We start from the raw sequence: 20,045 nt of genomic DNA on the forward strand, positions 1-20,045 counted from the left end.
AATGAATAAGTCCAGGGAAAAAGAGAGGTAAATAGTAAGCCTCCGTGTTTATTCCAATATTAAATATCCACAAAGGGAGCCCACGACAGAGGTTGTCAATGCAGGAAACACCAACAGCAATCTGACGTGGAGGAACAGAACACAAAAAACATAACACTCTAAAAAGAACGAAGAAGTAAAAGAACTAATGTTTTAAAGATACAGTATGTCAAGAATACTACAAGTGTCACGCTAGATACAATTTTATGAGTTACCAATTCAATAGTGTTAGTTGTATCATCCTTACTTTAGAAGAATGAAGGGCCCAGTCAGTCCACAACAAGATTGGACCCTCACTCTGCAGGTTAAAGTACCAACCAAGACAATTTTGTTAAGCACATTGGGTTAACACAATCTAAGAATGTCCAAAAAAATGGATCAATTCATTATAATTCAGCATACATTGGTGACAGCACAATCCAAATATTTACCATGTAAACTGAACAAGCATTGGCATAGCCAATAGGCCTCGCCTTTGGGACATTATAAATGTTTAGCCATGCATCAGTTGATGTTGTTGCACCAAGGATATTGTGCTGGATAACTAAACACTTATAAGGTCCCAAAGGCGATACCTATTGGCTATGCCAATGCTTGTTAATTCTGTGAACCCCTTTCTCTCGGAGTATTCTTTGGGTGTGGGGTTCTGAATATCTCTATAAGATTTTCGGAAAAATGTGTGCCGGAAAATCATCTTGATTCACCTTGGACCATGACAGCACTCAGTGGTACCAGTGTGTACACAAAAAATACTTTACAACTCTGAAATAACCACATTTCTACTGCATACAGAGAACTACCGGAGACTGTTTCACCCGGTTGCTAACAACCAATCAGGTAGTTGAACACTAATTCCTTATGTCTTGGTAAAGTGCGATCACTTTGGATTGGTGGGTGAACCTTGTCTTTGGATTGGCTAGAGGAGCTTCTCTAATATTCATTGGCTGTGGCTCACCAGAGAGCGCACGGTATTTGGCGAGTGAGTTGACGAGTTCGAGTGACGTAGTTACTGAAGCGCTGACTCCATGTCTGCATACTTAGACTTGCAATAAAGTTTTACTGTGTTGCATCGTTTGTTTCAGCCTTTGGGTGTCTAGGTCCGGAAGACCTTTGGTGACCAGAGTAAAGGGAGTGCTGCTGGTGAGTAGACCCTTCGAAGCGGGCCCATCTCTAAAATACGACTTAGTTAGTGCGATTCACTGCCTTGAGCCACTCGGCCTGATAGGGCGTCACTATCGTCATCTTCTGCGACACGCCTCCTGCTGCTGCTGAACATCGCGGCTTCATCTCGTCTTGGCCTAGGCCCTCCCCCGTCCTTTGCTGGTATTTAAGTTTTGCAGAGCGCAGGATACTGCAGCTCTCGCTTCGACTGGACGTCTGGTGCCAACTTCAGACCCCAAACCAGGCTCAAACTTCTGACCGGAGTGTTGTCGGTACGAGTTTTCCACTGCCTGGTGGACAGCTGTTCTTGGGGTGACGAGTTTGGTTGTCACAAAGCCACCGCTCCGCATGAGTTAGGATAGACCAGCCCCCATCTACTTAAGTTCATTGGGGGAGCAACTTCCACAAATATAGTGTATAAAAATAACCCCCCAGACTTTCTCCCTACCCATCTCCTTAACTTCACTTTTAAAAGGTCCCTTTTCATCTCCTTTCAGTTTGCCACTGTTGTCTGATGTGTCCAGTGCTTCCGCTTTAATCTTGTGCCTTCAGTCTAATGTAATGTTGGAAAATAATTGTCGGCCAGTGCGCGCCACTACAAGAACAGGCCCGAATAAAGTCTGGTTTGGGCCACTTATCCAATTCGCCCTTCCACTGGACTACCCAAATGCCCAGTACCATCCAGTTGTCGGATATAGCGTGTTGCAGTTGTTGACTCAAGATCTACAAAGATGATACTGGCGCTTATCCAGGCACATCTATCACTTTGACCTACTCGTGTAACATTGTTGAAAAAACAAATTCATACTTCTGTTTTTAATCGTTTCATGTTGTAAATTGTTCACCTATTGCTTACTAGGGGAACACAACATGACCTACGTTTTGCAGATTGAGTTCCTGCAGGGAACCTTAGCCACTGTAGTGCACTGATCAATATATTCCGTAATGACTCGTCTTAACACCGGAAGAGGACCTGCTGAAATCAGAAGTTCCATGTCGTAAAATAATTAAGGCTAGCCTTCCCTCCTAGCCACCTAATATAAAAGGGAAGTGAAGTTAGGCTACCATTAAAATGTTATAAGCGATTAATCAAGTTTTATGGCATTAAATCTACAGCTTTGATGAGTGAAAAGCTGTGGTAATGTCACTTGTTTGCACTTCCTAAACATAGCATCTGTGCTTGAAGGTATTGTGTCTTTTGGGTTGTGTACGGATCAGGAAAATAAACGAGTATCAATAACCGGCTGATCAGCAACAGTTTGGAGCTCTGCTGGATGCAAATATACTTTAGGCAGTGTAATACTATATATAAGACAGATGAATTAACCACTAATGTTTTGGTTTAAACAGTAAATATACTTCTATTGTTTCTCAAAACCTATAAACGATCAGTCTGCTTACAATACTGTCTTCTGTTGGTACCCACCCCCTAAAAACAAAGGTACCATTAAGGTCATCCGAGGCTGAATATTGTAGGTGGCATCAGGTGCACAGTATTCTAGGATTAGTAGTTCTACTTTTGATTTTGATGTCTTATGCTAACAAATGTCCTTTCTCCATTTCTGCTGGTCACGGTTCACTTGTCCAATATGCTAGAGACCATGGGGGGTGAAGGACGATGTTGGCATTTCTTTGCCTTTTAAGATGGGAAGTAAGTGGCCAGTGCCAGTTTAGTTTCCTGCAGAGGCAGCCTCACTCTTGGTTCTTGCCAAAAAGTGGTCCTACAGGTTGACTATGTGCAACAATGATGTGTGTAACCTCAAAGGCTAAAGTCTTATACAAGAGCTCTGTCTTTTGTCTGTTCCAGTGGTGTTAACTTGAGTACCATAGCGTACACTGCAATACTTCTTAAAACGCCAAGGGACTGTCATGTTGTTCCTTATGTAAACAGTCAGATGTACTTGTGCATGCATTAGCTTTTTTTCAACTTTTTTTTCAAACTGCTCTTCGGTTTGGATTTCGGAGTAAATAGATAGTCATAAAGTCACTGCCGATCAGTGACAAAGGTTAGATGGTCCTAGAATTATGCATAATGGAAGAAGGTTTAGAGTCTGAAAAACGGACTGTACTGTTATTCAAATGTCAACATTTAAAGGGTAATTATGTCTAACCCTATCCCATGTCAAAAAAGAAGATCATCCTGGAGTCATTCTGGACTCATCTGATGATTACAGTCAGGCTATTCCTGCAATTATCCGGGGAAGTCATCCCAAGCCATCCTGAAGTATGCCTGTAGGACGAAAAATGTAAATGTGATGACAAACCTAGACTCATCACAAAAACTACATTAGGATGGTGTTCTGATGACTTCTACTGGCAGGGAGTGATTACCTTTTACAACTCCACGAATACTAATAGACAACTTCAGGATGAGTGAGAATTACTCCAGGATGGGTTCTAGCTAATTTAAGGATGACTGTCAATTATTCCAGGATGATCCTATAACCGCTCCAGGATGAGTGTGGATTATTCCTGGATGATCCTATGACAACTTCAGGATGGCTATTGATTACCTCAGAATGGCCCCATTATATTTTCAGAAAGAGTGTTGATTACTCTAGGACATGGGTACTCACAAACTTTCTCTCGGGGGCCAAATTTACAGTGTGGTTTGTTTCCGAGGGCCGCACCGGTGGGGGCGGGGTCAGTGGGGGAGGGGGCGGGGCTAGATCAACAAAAAACCTATGACCATGAGGTTGATCACAGGTCCCTGCAGCGGATGCCTTCTTCGACTGCGCCACCACACCCGGCATAGACACATCTATCTCCCTCCCTCTCTCCCTCTTTCTCTCCATCCCTCGCTACCTCGCTCTCTCTATCCCTCGCTCTATCCCTCCATCCCTCTCTCCCTCCCTTGATCCCTCTCTCCCTCCCTGTCTGTCTCTCTCACTCTCTCTCACTCCCTGTCTCTCTCTCCCCCTCTCTCACTCCCCCTCTCTCTCACTCCCTCCCTCTCACTCCCTCTCTACCCCTCCCTCCTTCTGTCTCCCTCCGTCTCTCTCCCTCTCCCTTCCACTCCCTTCCCCGCCCACACTCCCTCGCCCACACTCCCTCCGTCGCCCACACTCCCTCCATCGCCCACACTCCCTCTGTTACCCTCCCTCCCTCCGTCGTCCTCTGTCGCCGTCCTCCCTCTCCCTCCCTTTCTCTGTGTCCCCCTCCCTCCCTTTCCCTCTCCCTCTCCCCTCTTTCCATCCCTCCCTCTGTCTATGTCCCTTGACCTGCCTGTGTGTCAGCCCCGGGTGAGACAGCTTCCTGACACACACAGCCGCACCCAAGCACTTCACAGGTTGTTAAAGGCCATTTGAATGCTAATGAGGCTTTGTTGTATTCCACCTCATCTTAGGCCCCTGCAGCTCCACTCTGGCTAAGTGAGAATTGCCCGACCCTGGCCCCCACAGAGCAGCAGAGACTCTCAGAGTCGCGCTGCAGCAGACAATCTTTAAAAGAAAAAAAAAATACATTGGTAGGATGTCTGCAAGGTCCGCGGGCCGCCAGGGAAGGCTTGCCGGGCCGCCCCTGGCCCGCGGGCCCTACTATGAGTACCCATGCTCTAGGATGACGTGGTGAAAGGGAGGCATGTTTTTGTCCTTGATATTTGGATTTAAGCGGGGACTCCAAGTCAAGTTCATTTTCACGGTCTGTTGCGTCATTTTTAGTTGTGGATTTTTGATGAAGGACACTAGCCATCCCTGCTAAAAGGGCCAGGATTTCAAGTTTCTGCAAACTCATCCGCGAACTTGCATCACCAGGCTGAGAAGTTGTGCTTTCAGCATGAGCTTTGTTACCCACTCTTATATAATCCAGTCCACTCTGCTTGGCTTTTTTGTCCTTGCATCTTTTTTCTGCAATTTCTTCCTCTTGTAGTTCGCGTAACCCCCTCTTAAGTCTACCAGCGCTTCCCCGATTGCCACAGTCCATTAACATCTGCTTTTCCTCCAGTGCCTTTTGAAGTAACACCTGTTTTAGACCCTCTGTTATGGCAGAATATCTTGCAATTAGCTCTTGAAAAATATCCTGAATCATTAGACACCGTTTCTTCACTAAAAAAAAAGCAAGAGAAAAAATATATATATTTACATATAAACTTCAAAACAGATAAAAACACACTGACCACTTGCAATAAATATTCACGCTCTAGCCATAATATTTAAATAAAGAGGTATTGATAATAAAGGACAAATGTACAATCTATCCATAACCAAGTAAGTAAGTTTTCCTTAATAGACAGTACACATTGTAAGCCTGAACTTGAACCTCCTGAAAAAAGTTGCCTAAATAAAATAGTTTATCCAAAAATGGCTGCCTTATAGTAGTGCCACAAGCTAAACGTTTCAGTCCTTTTCATAAGTGTTACATTTGTCTCTGGAAAGCAATCCAAGGCATATGTGGAGACATGCATGTTCATTTTTACTGTCCATTATTGGACTAATTAATCACAAATGTAGGTTTTTACTGAAACAGGTTGGTAATTTGTACCGTTATCCTGCAGTTGCAAACTTATTATAAAGGTTTACTTATTGTGCTTACCAGATGATTGGAACAGAATCATAGCTTTAAAATCTCTCTCTTCGGTGATTGGCCGACCAGCTTCATCTAGATTTTCGACCAGCCATTTACAAAGAACTTCCCTGGGTTTGTCCAAAAGCAGGAAGTCACCATCTTTTCGAACACACACAGAATGATCGCAAGTGAAAAACAGGACATTGAATGAAACCATGATTATGTCCTGCTAGATATAAAAATCAGGAATTAGTTTGTGTGTGGTTTAAGTTTCAGAGGTAAAATACAAAGTATATCAAACTGATTAACAGATTTAATTGGAGAAAAGCACCGCAAAAAGTACACTGACCTGGTGCAATTTCTATCTAATATGCCTAGATGTTGGACTACAAAGAAGTGTTTGGGCATGCACTGAAGACCATTGAGGAAATTACCTAATAATCAACTTTATTTTTGGAGAGCCAGAGTGTATGCTTAGGTCTTGCTGCTCAGGGCAAATAGTAATAGCAAAGTAAAGGCATTGTGAGAGAAATAGAAGAACTATCAATAAGTGAACTTTCACACGGGGTTTGTGACGGGAAAGTTACCTATCCCCACAGATGCATAGGGAGTCAGATGCCTGCTACCCTCTGCCCACCGGCACCCCAACATGAAAGGACAAGCGTTAAAAATGCAATAGGTTTCACCTTTTATTAAGCTAAAGGTATTAGCTTTGCTAGTAGTATTGTACGTTAATTGTGCAATATGTAATGGCTTTATAAATGAAACAAAAAGACATTACAATGGCAAATACAAAAAGCAAAAGCATTGGCATAGCCAATAGGTCTCCCCTCTGGGACCTTATAAGTGTTTTGCCAGAGGTGTTTGGAAGTTTGGTAAGAGATGCAATTTAACAAAGGGATCCCATACCTCGTTGAAACATGCAGTACCCACAGTTCAAACGAGAAGAGGGCATGGGGAAACCTCTTATAAGATCTCAATCAATGGGGAAGGCACGCGTTACTGCAACTTGTACGTGCTTTCACCGTATAAAGTTGAATTCTAGAAGCGAGAGAGAGAGAAAGAGAATGAGAGAGAGAGAAGGAGTGAGAGAGAGAAAAGCATTGGGCCAGGATGCTTGGTTGGAAACGGTGCCTGCGCAGCTCCCGTCGAGACCCCAGCTCGAGGGAATACATAATCCTCCATTAAGGCAGATAGATGATTTACCGCGTCTTAGCCGCTGTGTAAACACCGCCACCAGGACACGCAGGCCCCAGGGGCAGAGTGCCGCTTGGCCATGATTGAAACCCAATGGGCTGGAATTAATAGGAAATATTAATGCGATTTATCTTAGGGCTCGATCCCTCTGCCTCAATACTTTAGCAGTAGGCCAGGTTGTAACTGGATAATATATGGCTGGGATCGATAGTGGCAGATGTAACAAGACCGGCTTCATTTTTACAGAGATCTTAGCGGTAAAGGTAAATTAGCGCAAACAGGCAATACGTAAATGGCCCTGTCTCAATAATATATACAAACGAGTTAAAAACATTGCATGCACGTGGAACGAAACCAGAATGATAGCCAGTTTTGCGAAAGTAGATATTGCAAGATGTTGGAATGCGTCTGACTACGTTTCCTAAATAGGGGGTAAACCTCAATTGCCACAGGCAACCAGCCCTTTCAATTACACAAATAGCAAACAAAATAAGGAACATGCATTACAACGGGTAAGTTATTTGAAGCATTTATCCTTATGCTTTGAAACGCATCCATGAAAACTGCCAGTGTTTTAGAAGATGTGCTGAGCAGCACACTACACAACTTGGGGAACGTGACCTGGATTCAACAATAGAGCACACATTCATTTAGTAATGAAAGCTCACTACAAGTTGCAAGGACACAGGTAATGCTCAACAATATACAGTATTCACATAAATAAATGCGTTTAGCCTTCTTTGATTGACAACTTTTCAGTAGATCGAAAACTGTTCCATTTGGTCGAGAATCTAGAATACACGCAGGTGCACTTGGAACCAACATGGGACCTACAATACACGGGCAGTGGTTTATTTTTCCTTACGGCGAAGAACTTGCTGTAAAACACATTTTTTAGGCTTTTTGCAGTTTTCCACAACTTACACAGGCACGCACTACGTCACACATACACAAAAATACACATGCTCAAACACAAAAGGTGCATATTAAACAAGCAGGCAGGCTGATACAGACAAACATCAAATACACAAAATGCACACACATTGCAACACAGGCATTCATTATAACACGTACGAAGCACACACATGCAGGGAGCTGCGTCTGAATTTGTTGGCCCCTTAATGAAAACTCGTGCTTTCCGAAAAATGAGGAAGCTGGTGTGGGACGGAAATCCATCTGTCCCTTTTCCATTGCACTCACGGCGGTCTTCGATCTTGCCGCAGAACAATGACGTCACTTCCGGCGCTCCCGGATGTGCGTAGGCTTTTTCAAGAGGAATCCTCCGGCTTCAGGTATATGCAAAGGTGAGAGAGCTGCTCTCCATTGAGGACCTGCGGTTCGAGTCCCAGCCAGCCGGCTGTTGGTTTACAATAGGTGATTTTGGCATTGTGTTCGAGGCAGCTGTGCTTTTTAAAAATGTATGTTAGTATTGTGATGGAGTGAATTCGGCAGTCACCATGACGACAAACCTTGTTTTCCTTTGCAAGACCTATTCCTCGGGCCATGAGAAGGTCGGTCTGTCCGCAGTTGTTTAATGAGTCTAACAATTGAATTCCACTAAACTATGAGGCAGATTTACAAGAACCTTGCGCCACTTTTGCGTCACTTTTCCGTCACTTTTCCCATGTTAAAAGTGGCGCAACGGGCTTGTAAATCTGCCCCTATGTGTTTATGGAAATACTCTATGAAGGAAGTGGAGCCTGGGGGTACAGAAAGTATAATTTGCAATCACAGCAGCGCCTCCCGGCATTCCGCATTCATAAACAGTTTGGGGGTTTGTAGGGCTTTTGGATTTTAGGGCGTACATGGTCATTTTTGGGTTGAGGGTGGGTTTGTGTTTTGGGGGGCCAGGTGTAATTTAAGGGTTTAGAGCATGTTTGGGTTTGGGGTGCGAGGGTTAGTTTTAGGGTTTAGGGTGTGTTTGGGTTTTAGGGTACAAGGGTTAATATTAGGGTTTAGGGTGTGTTTGTGTTTGGTGTGCAAGGGTTAATTTGGGGGTTCAGGGTGTGTTTGGGTTTTGGGGTTAGGCTTATTTTTAGGGTGGGTTTGGGGGTTCAGGGTGTGTTTGGGTTTTGGGGTGCCAGGGTTAATTTTAGGGTTTAGGGTGGTTTTGGGGGTTCAGGGTGGGTTTGGGGTGCCAGGGTTAATTTTAGGGTGGGTTTAGGGTGCAAGGGTTAATTTGGGGGTTCGGGTGTGTTTGGGTTTTGGGGTGCCAGGGTTAATTTTATATTGGGGATCAGGGTGTGTTTGGGTTTTGGGGTGCAAGGGTTAATTTGGGGGTTCAGGGTGTGTTTGGGTTTTGGGGTGCCAGGGTTAATTTTAGGGTTTAGGGTGTGTTAGGGTTTTGGGGTGCAAGGGTTAATTTGGGGGTTCAGGGTGTCTGGGTTTTGGGGTGCCAGGGTTAATTTTAGGGTTTAGGGTGTGTTTGGGTTTTGGGGCACAAGGGTTAATTTGGGGGTTCAGGGTGTGTTTGGGTTTTGGGGTGCCATGGTTAATTTTAGGGTTTAGGGTGTGTTTTTGGGTGCAAGGGTTAATTTGGGAGTTCAGACTGTTTTTGGGTTTTGGGGTGCCAGGGTTAATTTTAGGGTTTAGGGTGTGTTTGGGTTTTGGGGTGCCAGGGTTAATTTTAGGGTTTAGGGTGTGTTTGGGTTTTGGGGTGCATGGGTTAATTTTAGGGTTTAGGGTGAGTTTGGGTTTTGGGGTGCAAGGGTTAATATTGGGGTTCAGGGTGTGTTTGGGTTTTAGGGTGCAAAGGTTAATTTGGGGGTTCAGGGTGTTTGGGTTTTGGGGTGCCAGGGTTAATTTTAGGGTTTAGGGTGTGTCTGGGTTTTGGGGTGCAAGGGTTAATATTGGGTTTCAGGGTGTGTTTGGGTTTTGGGGTGCAAGGATTAATTTGGGGGTTCAGGGTGTGTTTGAGTTTTGGGGCTCCCAGCTGCAGGAGGTCAGACGTTTATCTGCAATTCATTGTGCAATTATCCAACAGTTTGCATTTTTCTGGAAAACTGAAACCAAAGTGGTGGACATGCTCTTTAAATAGACAAGCAATTCCTGTTAAAATCACCAGACGCAAAAACATCTTATTGAAAACACAATAGTACCTTTGAAGTATTCAGATGCTTATTTTCAAATCACCCCAAAGTCATCAGGAACAATGTCATCTTGTAAAGTTATCGGAGAGTCATTTACAAGTCATCCTCAGATTATCAGGAATAATGACACCTTCTGAAGTCAGCAGATACTAATTTTCAAGTCATCCTTAAATCATCACGAATAATGACACCTACTAAAGTCATCAGATACTCATTTTCAAGTCATCCTCAAATCATCATTCTGAGCTTCTGCAGCTTGCTGATGACTTCAAGAGCTTGATGATGTCTGATGACATGTAAATGACTTCTAAGGTAGTTGGATGATCATCCAATGACTCTGGGATGGCTTCTAAAGTAATCCTGTTTGACCTGACGTTACATTTGTCTGGTCCCTTTCGAAATACCAAATCTAAGACCTATTGCGAAAGGCAGAGAGTATGAAGAGACTGTTTAAATCTGCCTTAACCTTTCAATAAAATATGTTCTTCGTAGGTGGTGACACAGAAGCCCTATGGACTCTTGCGTTACAGACTACGGATCCACGTAACCATAGATCAGAGTTTTGTCTTGAGACTAGTCACACATCTTTCAATTTTACTCTTGGCCTCAACCTACAGGTATGACACTGTTTACTATGCTTTGCCTTACTTTCTAAAACCTGCAAAAATCGACAAACCAGCTGTCTAGACCTTGTGAAGCATTTGAAAACACTCACACTTTTGCTTCACTGTTCCTTCATTTTGGAAGGGAATCTTCCAACTGGATACTTTCTTTTGTGTTCTTGTTTTTTTGTTTTAATGTACACTACCAAGTGAGAATGCAGGTAGACTCAGACTGTTCTATGCATTTTAATATCCAGTTTTTCAAGCTTGTTCGTGCTCTAAAGTTGGCGAATTCGAATCGTTTATTTGAATTTAGATAAGATTCAAATATGTTTTACAAGATTTGTCTGTTTTTTTTGTTCTTTTGATAGTATCGCACAATGAGGGGAATGAAGTAATAACAGCCACTAATACCTTCATGTACGGCGACTCACTTTATTGATCACTTTTATTGTATGTTTTTGATTCCTGCCCGCACTGCATCGTTCATTTACATCAGTAACTGTAAACATTTAACACTTGATTGGTTATGCATGTTTTGTGTTATTGCCATTGCTACATTCTGCAATGTAATTAATGTTATATTCATGTATGCAGAAAACTGGAAAAATAAAACTTTTAAAAAAAAAGTATTAACAGCCACAAATGCATTTGTTATTCAGCAGCTTTTAGACAGGAAAAATGTATAGTAGCCTAAATTATTCAGACTTATCTAGGAACGTGTCTGTTCTGCAGCCCACAAAGGTATTGCTTTGTTTACAACTTTTTCTGTTTTGGGTTTTCAGGTGGCAAATATAGAACTATAAAGACTCTAAAATGTGAAAGACCAGGTTCACTTTGAAAATGTTAGCAATGTTGACTAGAACTTAGCCAATCTAATCAATGGGCAACAGTATGAAATAAAACAAACCTCGTGGTGGATTATGTTGTTCTGTTTTGCACAGCAGCCTATTTTCTGAACATCAAAAGATAGGCGAGCATCAGGGATTTTGAGTTCTCATATCTTCAGTGGTGGGAAGAGGAACACTAGAATACTTTTTTTTGTATTTGAAATACCCGCACTCGTGACACGTTTTTGGCCATATGTAACCTGCTTCAGACACCGGCTTTCCTCGAAGGTTGACATTCTTCTCTCATCTTCCTACCCATTCTTCAGTTGTCCCCCTTTCTCTTACCTCTATGTAGAAATGCTGCTTTGTTAAAATTAGTACAAAATACATCAATTTCAATTCTGACGTGGAATACACTCCAAAGTATTTTTTAGGGCTCGGGCCTACGTCACACTGTGTAGCAGTGTAGGCAGAGCCCAAGAGTCCTTGTGTGAGGGTCTCCGAAAAGCTACCTAACAAATTCCTGGTTGCTCGTGATTTTTCGTCCTTTTTTTGCCAGCTGCATGGCAATTGGGCGAAATGCGTGTGTTTTCAGAAGAGAGCACGCAATAGGCCATAGGCAGTAGAGAAGCTCCGCCTATTGCATATTCCGTGCGGACACGCGCAGAAGAAGGGCATATTTCTTCCATTATCGCGGCTGTCAGGGGCCGGGGTAATTGAAGACAGATGCTGGGCGCGCGTGCACCACTCTCGTTTTTAGGGCTCGGAAGAGAGCCCTCTTGAACGGGGTTTTAAAATAGGCTTGCACATTCCTCAGGCTCGTCCGTGTGATTTTCAATACGCGGCCTGCTATAGACCTTTTACTGCGTGTTGTTTTGTCTATTACGCGCGTTTCAGGCACAGGCACGGGCGCGATCATTGAACGCATATGGTGTGTGCGCGCACCACTCGCGGCTTCCGTCTCCGAGGCGATCTCAAGTTACTGGGAGGTTTTAGCTGAGTGTGCTGCACTTCATCGACCGGGAGGAGGTGAACCAACTGCGCTTCACTGTCACGGGCCGGGACCGGGGCCAGCCCGCACAGTGGAAAGCCCCCGTCAATATCATGGGCACAAGAGAATGCAAAAAAGAATCGTTGAACTCAGCGAATTGATGCCATAGCGCGAGTCAACTCCAGGACGACTGGACTAATGGCAGCTCTTCTGTAACGCCACAACCACAGCGTGACTCAGGGCTGTGGAAGAGAGGGGCACATACCTGAGGGCCGCGTCGAGCAGGGAGTCCGGGAGGCCCCCGCGCATATCTGCACATAAGATACACTGAACTAAGCCACGTCGCCGTAGCTTCCTCTGCTTGAGGTGGGTGCCCCAGAGACTTTATCAACCATATTTACCGTCATCCTTACAAAATACTGTGTGCACAGCCTTGATCCTGGCAACCATTTGCTAATCTGCCAGCACTGTATTTATTTAAAAGAAATCTGTGTGTACACACACACTACATACTCACGAATATACATGCATGTGATGTATGCAGATGCCCAGAGTGCGCAGTGCTGTTTATTATCGTTACTGAGTGCAGCGAGGGACACGGGGAGTTTCCGGGGATGCCGTCTGTCCCTCAAAGCCGTTTAAATATCGTATTTTTCTTTGCGGAAGTGCACGTCAGGTTCCTGCCAGGGTGATTCTGAGCACAAGGTTATATCACACGAGTGAAATGAAATATCTCATTACATGGGCCTCCTACAAGACGGTTAGTTAGAATGTGTCGTGCTCACACCATTCAATTCACAATTGCACTAATACCCTTGTACATATAGTTATTAGCAGATGTCAGTAACATTTAATTGGCTCACAATTATTATCATGGTATGTCACATGTATAGCACACGAAAAGCACTTCAGTATGTGCTTAGATAGAACGCATGTTTCAGTGCAGACCCCCCTACACCTCTCACAGTGGCCCCGTGATCTTGCACCAGCTTCTCTTCAGCCCATGCACAGGATGATATGTAGGCTACATAAGTGGCAGTATACTCTGCGCAGCAACCTGCATCGCCATCTGTGTACATTCCTGCAGATGAAGGTGATGTGCTTAACTTGCACCATAGCACTGTTCTGTTGAACTTCACCAGCACGTTTCAAAATGTATTGAATTAATGTAACCCCTTGCAAAATTCTCAGAGGGCATGGTGATCTTCTTTACCCCTGTACAATCCTGCCGTTTAAGTCACTTTTTAACCCCCGATACCATCCTGAAGGAGGGAGTAATGATGCACTTAGCCAAATGAACATGCTGCAGGAGGGTATGGTGATGTGTTTATGGCCTGTACTATTTAGATGGAGAATGCAGTGATGTGCTTAACTCCATGTAAATTCTACGGGAGGGTATACTAAATCCCCTGTATAATCCTGCTGGCGGTGACAAAATGCATAATAACCCACTGACTGTTCTATTCCGTAGGAGGTTGTAGTGAAGTGCGTTATAACCCTCTGTACTATCCCCAGGAGGGCATGGTGGTCAATACCCACTGTTTAATCCCGTAGGATGGTGTGATGCTGTAGTTATCTCATGCAGACTGTAAGAGGATGTACTTAACCCCTCGCACAATCCTGTTGATGCTTGGGGTGACACGCTAAACTCATGTGCAATCTGGTGATGTGCTTGACCCGACTGTCTACATGTACACAGTGGAGACATGCGGATTGGGCCGGTTCAACAACAGACATTAAGGTGCAGAGCCTCTTCTCACCCACCATCTCGATAGAGGACCCCTCCCCCTCTGGACAGATGCTGCCGCCCCTCTCCATCTGAAAGGGATCGGGACGTAAAGTGCCAAAGCTCGGAGAGCTGGGAAGTGTTACTTTTGCCCCCTCCAGAAATGCTGTGAGTGAGTGTGTGTGCAGAGTGAGAGTGTGTGTGCAGAGTGAGAGTGTGTGTGCAGAGTGAGAGTGTGTGTGCAGAGTGAGAGTGTGTGTGCAGAGTGAGAGTGTGTGTGCAGAGTGAGAGTGTGTGTGCAGAGTGAGAGTGTGTGTGCAGAGTGAGAGTGTGTGTGCAGAGTGAGAGTGTGTGTGCAGAGTGAGAGTGTGTGTGCAGAGTGAGAGTGTGTGTGCAGAGTGAGAGTGTGTGTGCAGAGTGAGAGTGTGTGTGCAGAGTGAGAGTGTGTGTGCAGAGTGAGAGTGTGTGTGCAGAGTGAGAGTGTGTGTGCAGAGTGAGAGTGTGTGTGCAGAGTGAGAGTGTGTGTGCAGAGTGAGAGTGAGTGCTGCAGAGTGAGACTGAGTGCTGCAGAGTGAGACTGAGTGCTGCAGAGTGAGACTGAGTGCGTGCAGAGTGAGACTGAGTGCGTGCAGAGTGAGACTGAGTGCGTGCAGAGTGAGACTGAGTGCGTGCAGAGTGAGACTGAGTGCGTGCAGAGTGAGACTGAGTGCGTGCAGAGTGAGACTGAGTGCGTGCAGAGTGAGACTGAGTGCGTGCAGAGTGAGACTGAGTGCGTGCAGAGTGAGACTGAGTGCGTGCAGAGTGAGAGTGAGTGCGTGCAGAGTGAGTGCATGCAGAGTCAGTGTGAGTGCTGCAGAGTGAGTGAGTGAGCAGAGTGAGTGTGAGTGCTGCAGAGTGAGTGAGTGAGCAGAATGAGTTTTACCTTCCTTAAAATGGCAAGAAAGAAAATTTACCACTAGAGATGTCATACACCTTGGGTTGCTCTGTAACCCTTGGAAGTTCTGGGTTCACAGGAGGTTGGGGGTTTCATTTCTGTTTGGGAGTTAAAGTTGTTATACCAAGTGCCCTCAAGATTCAGAAATCCACCTGTAGGGAGCCAATTACCAGGGATTTGTGTGTTTTTCCTTAAGATCTTTGTGTAGAAGTTTAATGGCAAAGACGACATCCATTATTATGTCAAATAGTGCTTCTAACCAAAATAGGAATAGAAAGGCCCACCAAACTGATATGCAGCTTAACTTTCTGAGGTACCTTTAAATCCTTGGCAAGTAGAGGGGAAACTATAAGCTTTTAGACTGGCCCAGCCATTCAGGGCCACTTCAACCACATTTGGTCTCTCTGAATACTCTAGGAAGTTGCAAAGGTGTTTGTTCACTTGTAATGCACCTCAGATGATTTGGATTTTCCAAGAAAATCTTCCCATCTAGCTTCAAATGCTGGAATCTCTAGAATGTATGGAATTCCAATTTGCTGTTCGAGGGGATATGCCCCGAACATACTCTTGACAAAAGACTAACCCAGTCCAAACAGATGTGCCCAACATTTCTTGATTTAGAACCTGATATTCCAAAACTGGGTTCCTTTGTTTGTTGATCTACTGGGGCGCACATTTCTTTTACCATAGCAGGATGCACCAGTTTGTACTTTATCTTGTCAAATATTTGAAGCTGACTGCTTCTCTCAAAAGTTCCAGACAGTTGAAATCCAATACAGATTCCTATCCTGTCTTCTTTCTTCCCTTCACAGTCTTCACCACTTTTAAGATTGCCTCTTCTGGACAAGTTTCATAGCATCGTTGACTGGTGTATGCTTCTATTTTGAACTCTGAGACGTGGGCAAAAGTTACCCTTCTGTTTTAAGCTTGCATGTGTCTAGGTATGTACATTAATTCTTCCCTTACCTCTACTGAAAGCAGAGCGTAGTATGTATATGTGCATTCTCTCGGAGGAAGATCCTTCAGCTGCTCCAGAGCTATTAACTGTAACAGGCTCAGAAAAAACTCTCAAGTCTGTTTTTCAGCCGTGGCTGATATGCCAGAAAAAATATTAAAGCAACATTTATCAGATCTGCCGCTGGCAGTCGTTCTCTGGATGCGGGGGACTGCGACGAGGGCAAGGCCAGTGGAGCGAAACTGGCGGGTGGGGGTGTAAAAGCTGAGTTGTCTGTTGAGGTATGCTGGTCCGGTGTTGTGGAGTGCTTTGTGTGCGTGGGTGAGGAGCTTGAAGGTTATCCTCTTGTTGATGGGGAGCCAGTGCATGTCTCTCAGGGGGGGTGTGATGTGGCTGTGGTGGGGGAAGTCGAGGATCAGACGTGCAGAGGCGTTCTGGATGCGTTGCAGCCTTCTCAGGAGTTTGGCCGAAGTTCCCGCGTAGAGAGCATTTCCGTAGTCCAGCCTGCTGCTGAGAAGGGCCTGTGTGACCTTTCTTCTCGTTTCGGTGGGGTTCCACTTGTAGATCCTGCGGAGCATGCAGAGGGTGTTGAAGCAGGAGAAGGAGACAGCGTTGACCTGCTTAGAGGTTGGAGTCGAGGATGACCCCTAGGTTGCGTGCGTGGTTGGTGGGTGTTGGAGCTGATCCCAGTGTGGTCGGCCACCAGGAGTCGTCCCAGGCTGAAGTGGTGGAACCGAGGATGAGGACCTCCATCTTGTCCGAGTTCAGCTTCAGTCTGCTGTTCCTCATCCATTTGGCGATGGCCTTCATTCCTTCGTGGAGGTTGGTTTTGGCGGTGTGAGGGTTTTTGGTGAGGGAGAGGATCAGCTGGGTGTCATCGGCGTAGGAGATGATGTTGAGGTTGTGCTGTCGGGCGATGTGGGCGAGAGGTGCCATGTAGATGTTGAACAGCGTTGGGCTGAGGGATGGGCCCTGGAGTATGCCGCAGATGATCTTGGTGGCATTGGAGCGGAAGGGGGGAGGCGGACGCTCTGTGTTCTACCGGAGAGGAAGGATGTGGTCCAGTCCAGGGCCTTCTCTTGGATCTCGGCGTCGTGTAGGCGTGTTCCTAGTGTGCCGTGGCAGACCGTGTCGAAGGCGACTGACAGGTCCAGGAGGTTGAGGGCTGCTGTTTCTCTGTTGTCTAGCAGGGTCCTGATGTCATCGGTGGCGGCGATGAGGGCGGTTTCGGTGCTGTGGTTGCTGCGGAACCCGGACTGGGACGGGTCTAGGATGCTGTTCTACTTGAGGTAGCGGGTCAGTTGTTTGTTGACTGTTTTCTTGATGTTCTAAGCCAGGAGCAGGGAGATGGGCCGAAAGTTCTTGAGGTCCTTGGGGGTCCGCCTTGGGTTTCTTGAGTAAAGCGCTTATCTCGGCGTGCTTCCAGCTTTCCGGGAAGGTTGCTGTCTCGAAGGAGATGTTGATTACTTTCCGCAGATGGGGTGCGATGGCTGTGCTGGCTTTGTTGAAGATGTGGTGTGGGCATGGGTCTAATGGTGATCCGGAGTATATGGTGTTCATAATCTTGCTGGTGTCCTCGTCGTTGATGGTGGTCTAGGAGAGCAGGCGGGTGGTGGTCGTGGGGGCGGAGGTCTCAGTGGTTGTTGGGGCGGTCGTGACGTTGAAGCTTTCGTGGATGTTAGCGATCTTGCGGTGGAAGAAGGTGGTCAGCGAGTCACACAGGTCTTGCGAAGGTGGGATGTCGTTGGTGTTGGTGTTGGAGCTGGTGTTGGAGAGTTCCTTCACGATGTTCAAGAGCTCTTTGCTGTTGTGTGCGTTGTTATCTAGGCGGTCTTTGAGTGAGGCCCTTTTGGCGGATCTGTTGAGGTGATGGTGACTGCGGGTGGCGTTCTTGTGGGCTGTGTAGCTGTCCGGTGTTTGTTCGCCGATCCAGTTCTTCTCCAGTTTTCCGCATGTTCGTTTGGAGGACTGTATTGGCATTTATAAAGCGCACTACTTACCCGTAGGGTCCCAAGGCGCTTCGACCGCTGCGAAACCCTTCCTGGCTTCCCTGAGAGATGGTCCCTTAATGGGTATCTCCAGGGTGAGACCACGCATCCCCGGCGGTCTGGTGGGGCCGTTAGTGAAGATGAGGCAAGCTAATGCCCAGAGTTGCCGAGTGTGATCGCTGATCAGAGTGGGCACCGAGGCGAGAGAATTATCGAGTCCGCTGACCCTGGTCCAGAAACCTGCCGCGCCGGGAATCAAACCCTGGTCCCGGGCCGTCCTCTGCTCTCGGGTCTGCCACCTCTAACCAGTGAGCCACACTACTTCCTGGAGGTCTTTGGTGAACCAGGTGGCTTTCTTGCTGGTGTGGCTGTTGGAGGGTTTCTTGAGTGGGGCGAGGGTGTTGGCGCAGTCGTCGATCCACTGTCTGAAGTTGCGGGCGGGGTCGGTGGGTGGGCTCTGGGCGAGGGTGGTGGTTAGCTGGTCTTCGGTCCAAGGTTCTCAAAGAGAACAGGATCACTCAAAGGGCTTCCTAAGTTTCCTTTTTTAGGTCTCCCCTACGCTGCGTGCATGCTCTGCATAGGAGACCTCTTAAAATCGATTTGCTTTTTCGCCCAAAAACGTGCACGCTTTGCATTGCTTTCAATGGCAAAGCGTGCGCGTTTGGCGTTTCCCTTTGCGGGAGCGAGCTTTAGCGACATCTGTTTGTAATTAACTTTCAAACAGATGGTGCCGCTGCTCGCTCCCGCAAGGGAAACGCTGTTTGTTTTTGTTTTTCCCTGCTTTCGCTTTTTCCGCATCCCTTAGCGCGATCGGTTTCACTTTCACGGCCGCAAAACAAATAAGAAGTAATCTATCTCCAAGCTTTCAGTGGCCCAATCTGTACTGTGATGTTTGTGCAATATTTGAATAAAACACAAGTAAAAAAAATGTATATATATTTTGACTTGTCAGCTGTCTATTTAATTTTACTTTATTGCCTGACCTCCTAAGATGTGTCTGTAAAACATACTTTTTGTGCTGAATTTCGACCATTTGCCTTGAATTTTTACTGTCACAGACCAGAATTTACCTCCATACTGCCTATGCGACAGCATTTCATCAATTTGTCACAGTGCTTTGTTCACTCGGTGCTAAGTCACTTTCTTCTTGAGTCACAAGTTAATTAATCCCCATCTCCTGCACATCAGCTTTGCGAATATTACACTGTATCCCAAGCGAGACGTACTAGCCCAACAAAGTCCACATCCCGGCTGCATGGGATTTTCTTTTTATTCTGCTTGCCAGAAGGAAAGGGTTTTTGTTTTAAAATGAAAATAATTGTACACAGTGGCTTTCCCGGCCACAAGCAGACGGCGGCTGTGCCTTGGGTAATTTTTCTAGCAGATTTTCTTTAATAGATTGTTACACCTACCGAAGAGGCCTGTACCTCTGTTTTGTGTTAGACAATATACTGCAGGACACAGCATACCTCCGTATTTCTAAGAAATAAAAAGGTATTCATGCATTACTTCTAGGAACCAGTACAAAAGGGTTCAGCCTCATTATATTCACAACATCAAAAGTTCGGCTGTAAGGAGGGATCTGCACGCTGGAATGCTCATGCGGTTTTAATTAGGGATAATTCAAACCCTGTCACACAGTAGCACACATTCCAGAAACTGACAGCACCTTTGCAGCTGTCTTAAAAATCCTCTCTAAAACGGTAGAGCCCAATCCACATGTAACCAATGTACAGTGACATGCCGCTTTACTTCCACTTCAAAGTCAACGAGGTCAGGTCTCGTCTGCTGCCAATTGACCCAACCCTGCCGACCTCATTCTGAAGACAGGCTTTCCGTGAGTTGTCTTTGAATCTGAAGTGACCAAATCCTAAAATCCTTCTGTGCTTCATTACCGCCCATTTAATGGCTGCAGTAACAAAGTTGGCCCTCCCAATAAAAGCTATCCTCTTAACCAGAATTGTTTCCTACCTCTTGTTGCACACTTCAACCATCTCAACTCCTTTTTCTTTCCTTCTATCATGAATATT

At 45.7% G+C, this 20,045-nt stretch overlaps 2 protein-coding genes across 13 annotated transcripts in view; one reads left to right on the top strand and one right to left on the bottom strand.

Moving 5' to 3' along the window:
• The window catches only part of LOC147692274 (uncharacterized), a 115,734-nt gene extending 109,784 nt beyond the window's left edge, over window positions 1-5,950 (bottom strand). Inside the window, exons 1-2 of one of the 2 annotated variants that reach the window (XM_086936763.1) lie at window positions 5,731-5,950; window positions 4,429-5,243 (exon numbers count right to left, since the gene is read on the bottom strand). In XM_086936763.1, the coding sequence (XP_086792889.1) occupies window positions 4,543-5,243; window positions 5,731-5,920 (891 nt within the window). In that variant the 5' untranslated portion in view covers window positions 5,921-5,950 and the 3' untranslated portion in view covers window positions 4,429-4,542. Of the gene's footprint in view, window positions 1-4,428; window positions 5,244-5,730 lie in introns of those variants that run through there. The other variant, XR_015299818.1, reaches the window with a different exon arrangement.
• A 2,097-nt stretch (window positions 5,951-8,047) lies between these two features.
• BRMS1 (BRMS1 transcriptional repressor and anoikis regulator) overlaps window positions 8,048-20,045 on the top strand; it is a 350,478-nt gene continuing 338,480 nt past the window's right edge. For 4 of the 11 annotated variants that reach the window (XM_086938528.1, XM_086938534.1, XM_086938532.1 and 1 more), the window contains exons 1-2: window positions 8,148-8,274; window positions 10,482-10,606. Coding sequence is in view for 4 of the 11 variants with exons in the window: in XM_086938531.1 (XP_086794657.1) it covers window positions 16,004-16,013 (10 nt within the window). In the remaining 7 variants the exon portion in view is untranslated. Of the gene's footprint in view, window positions 8,275-10,481; window positions 10,607-15,879; window positions 16,014-20,045 lie in introns of those variants that run through there. The other 7 variants (XM_086938531.1, XM_086938530.1, XM_086938535.1 and 4 more) reach the window with 4 other exon arrangements.

This window comes from Lissotriton vulgaris, chromosome 9, assembly GCF_964263255.1.
Source record: "Lissotriton vulgaris chromosome 9, aLisVul1.2, whole genome shotgun sequence".
Taxonomy (NCBI): Eukaryota; Metazoa; Chordata; class Amphibia; order Caudata; family Salamandridae; genus Lissotriton; species Lissotriton vulgaris.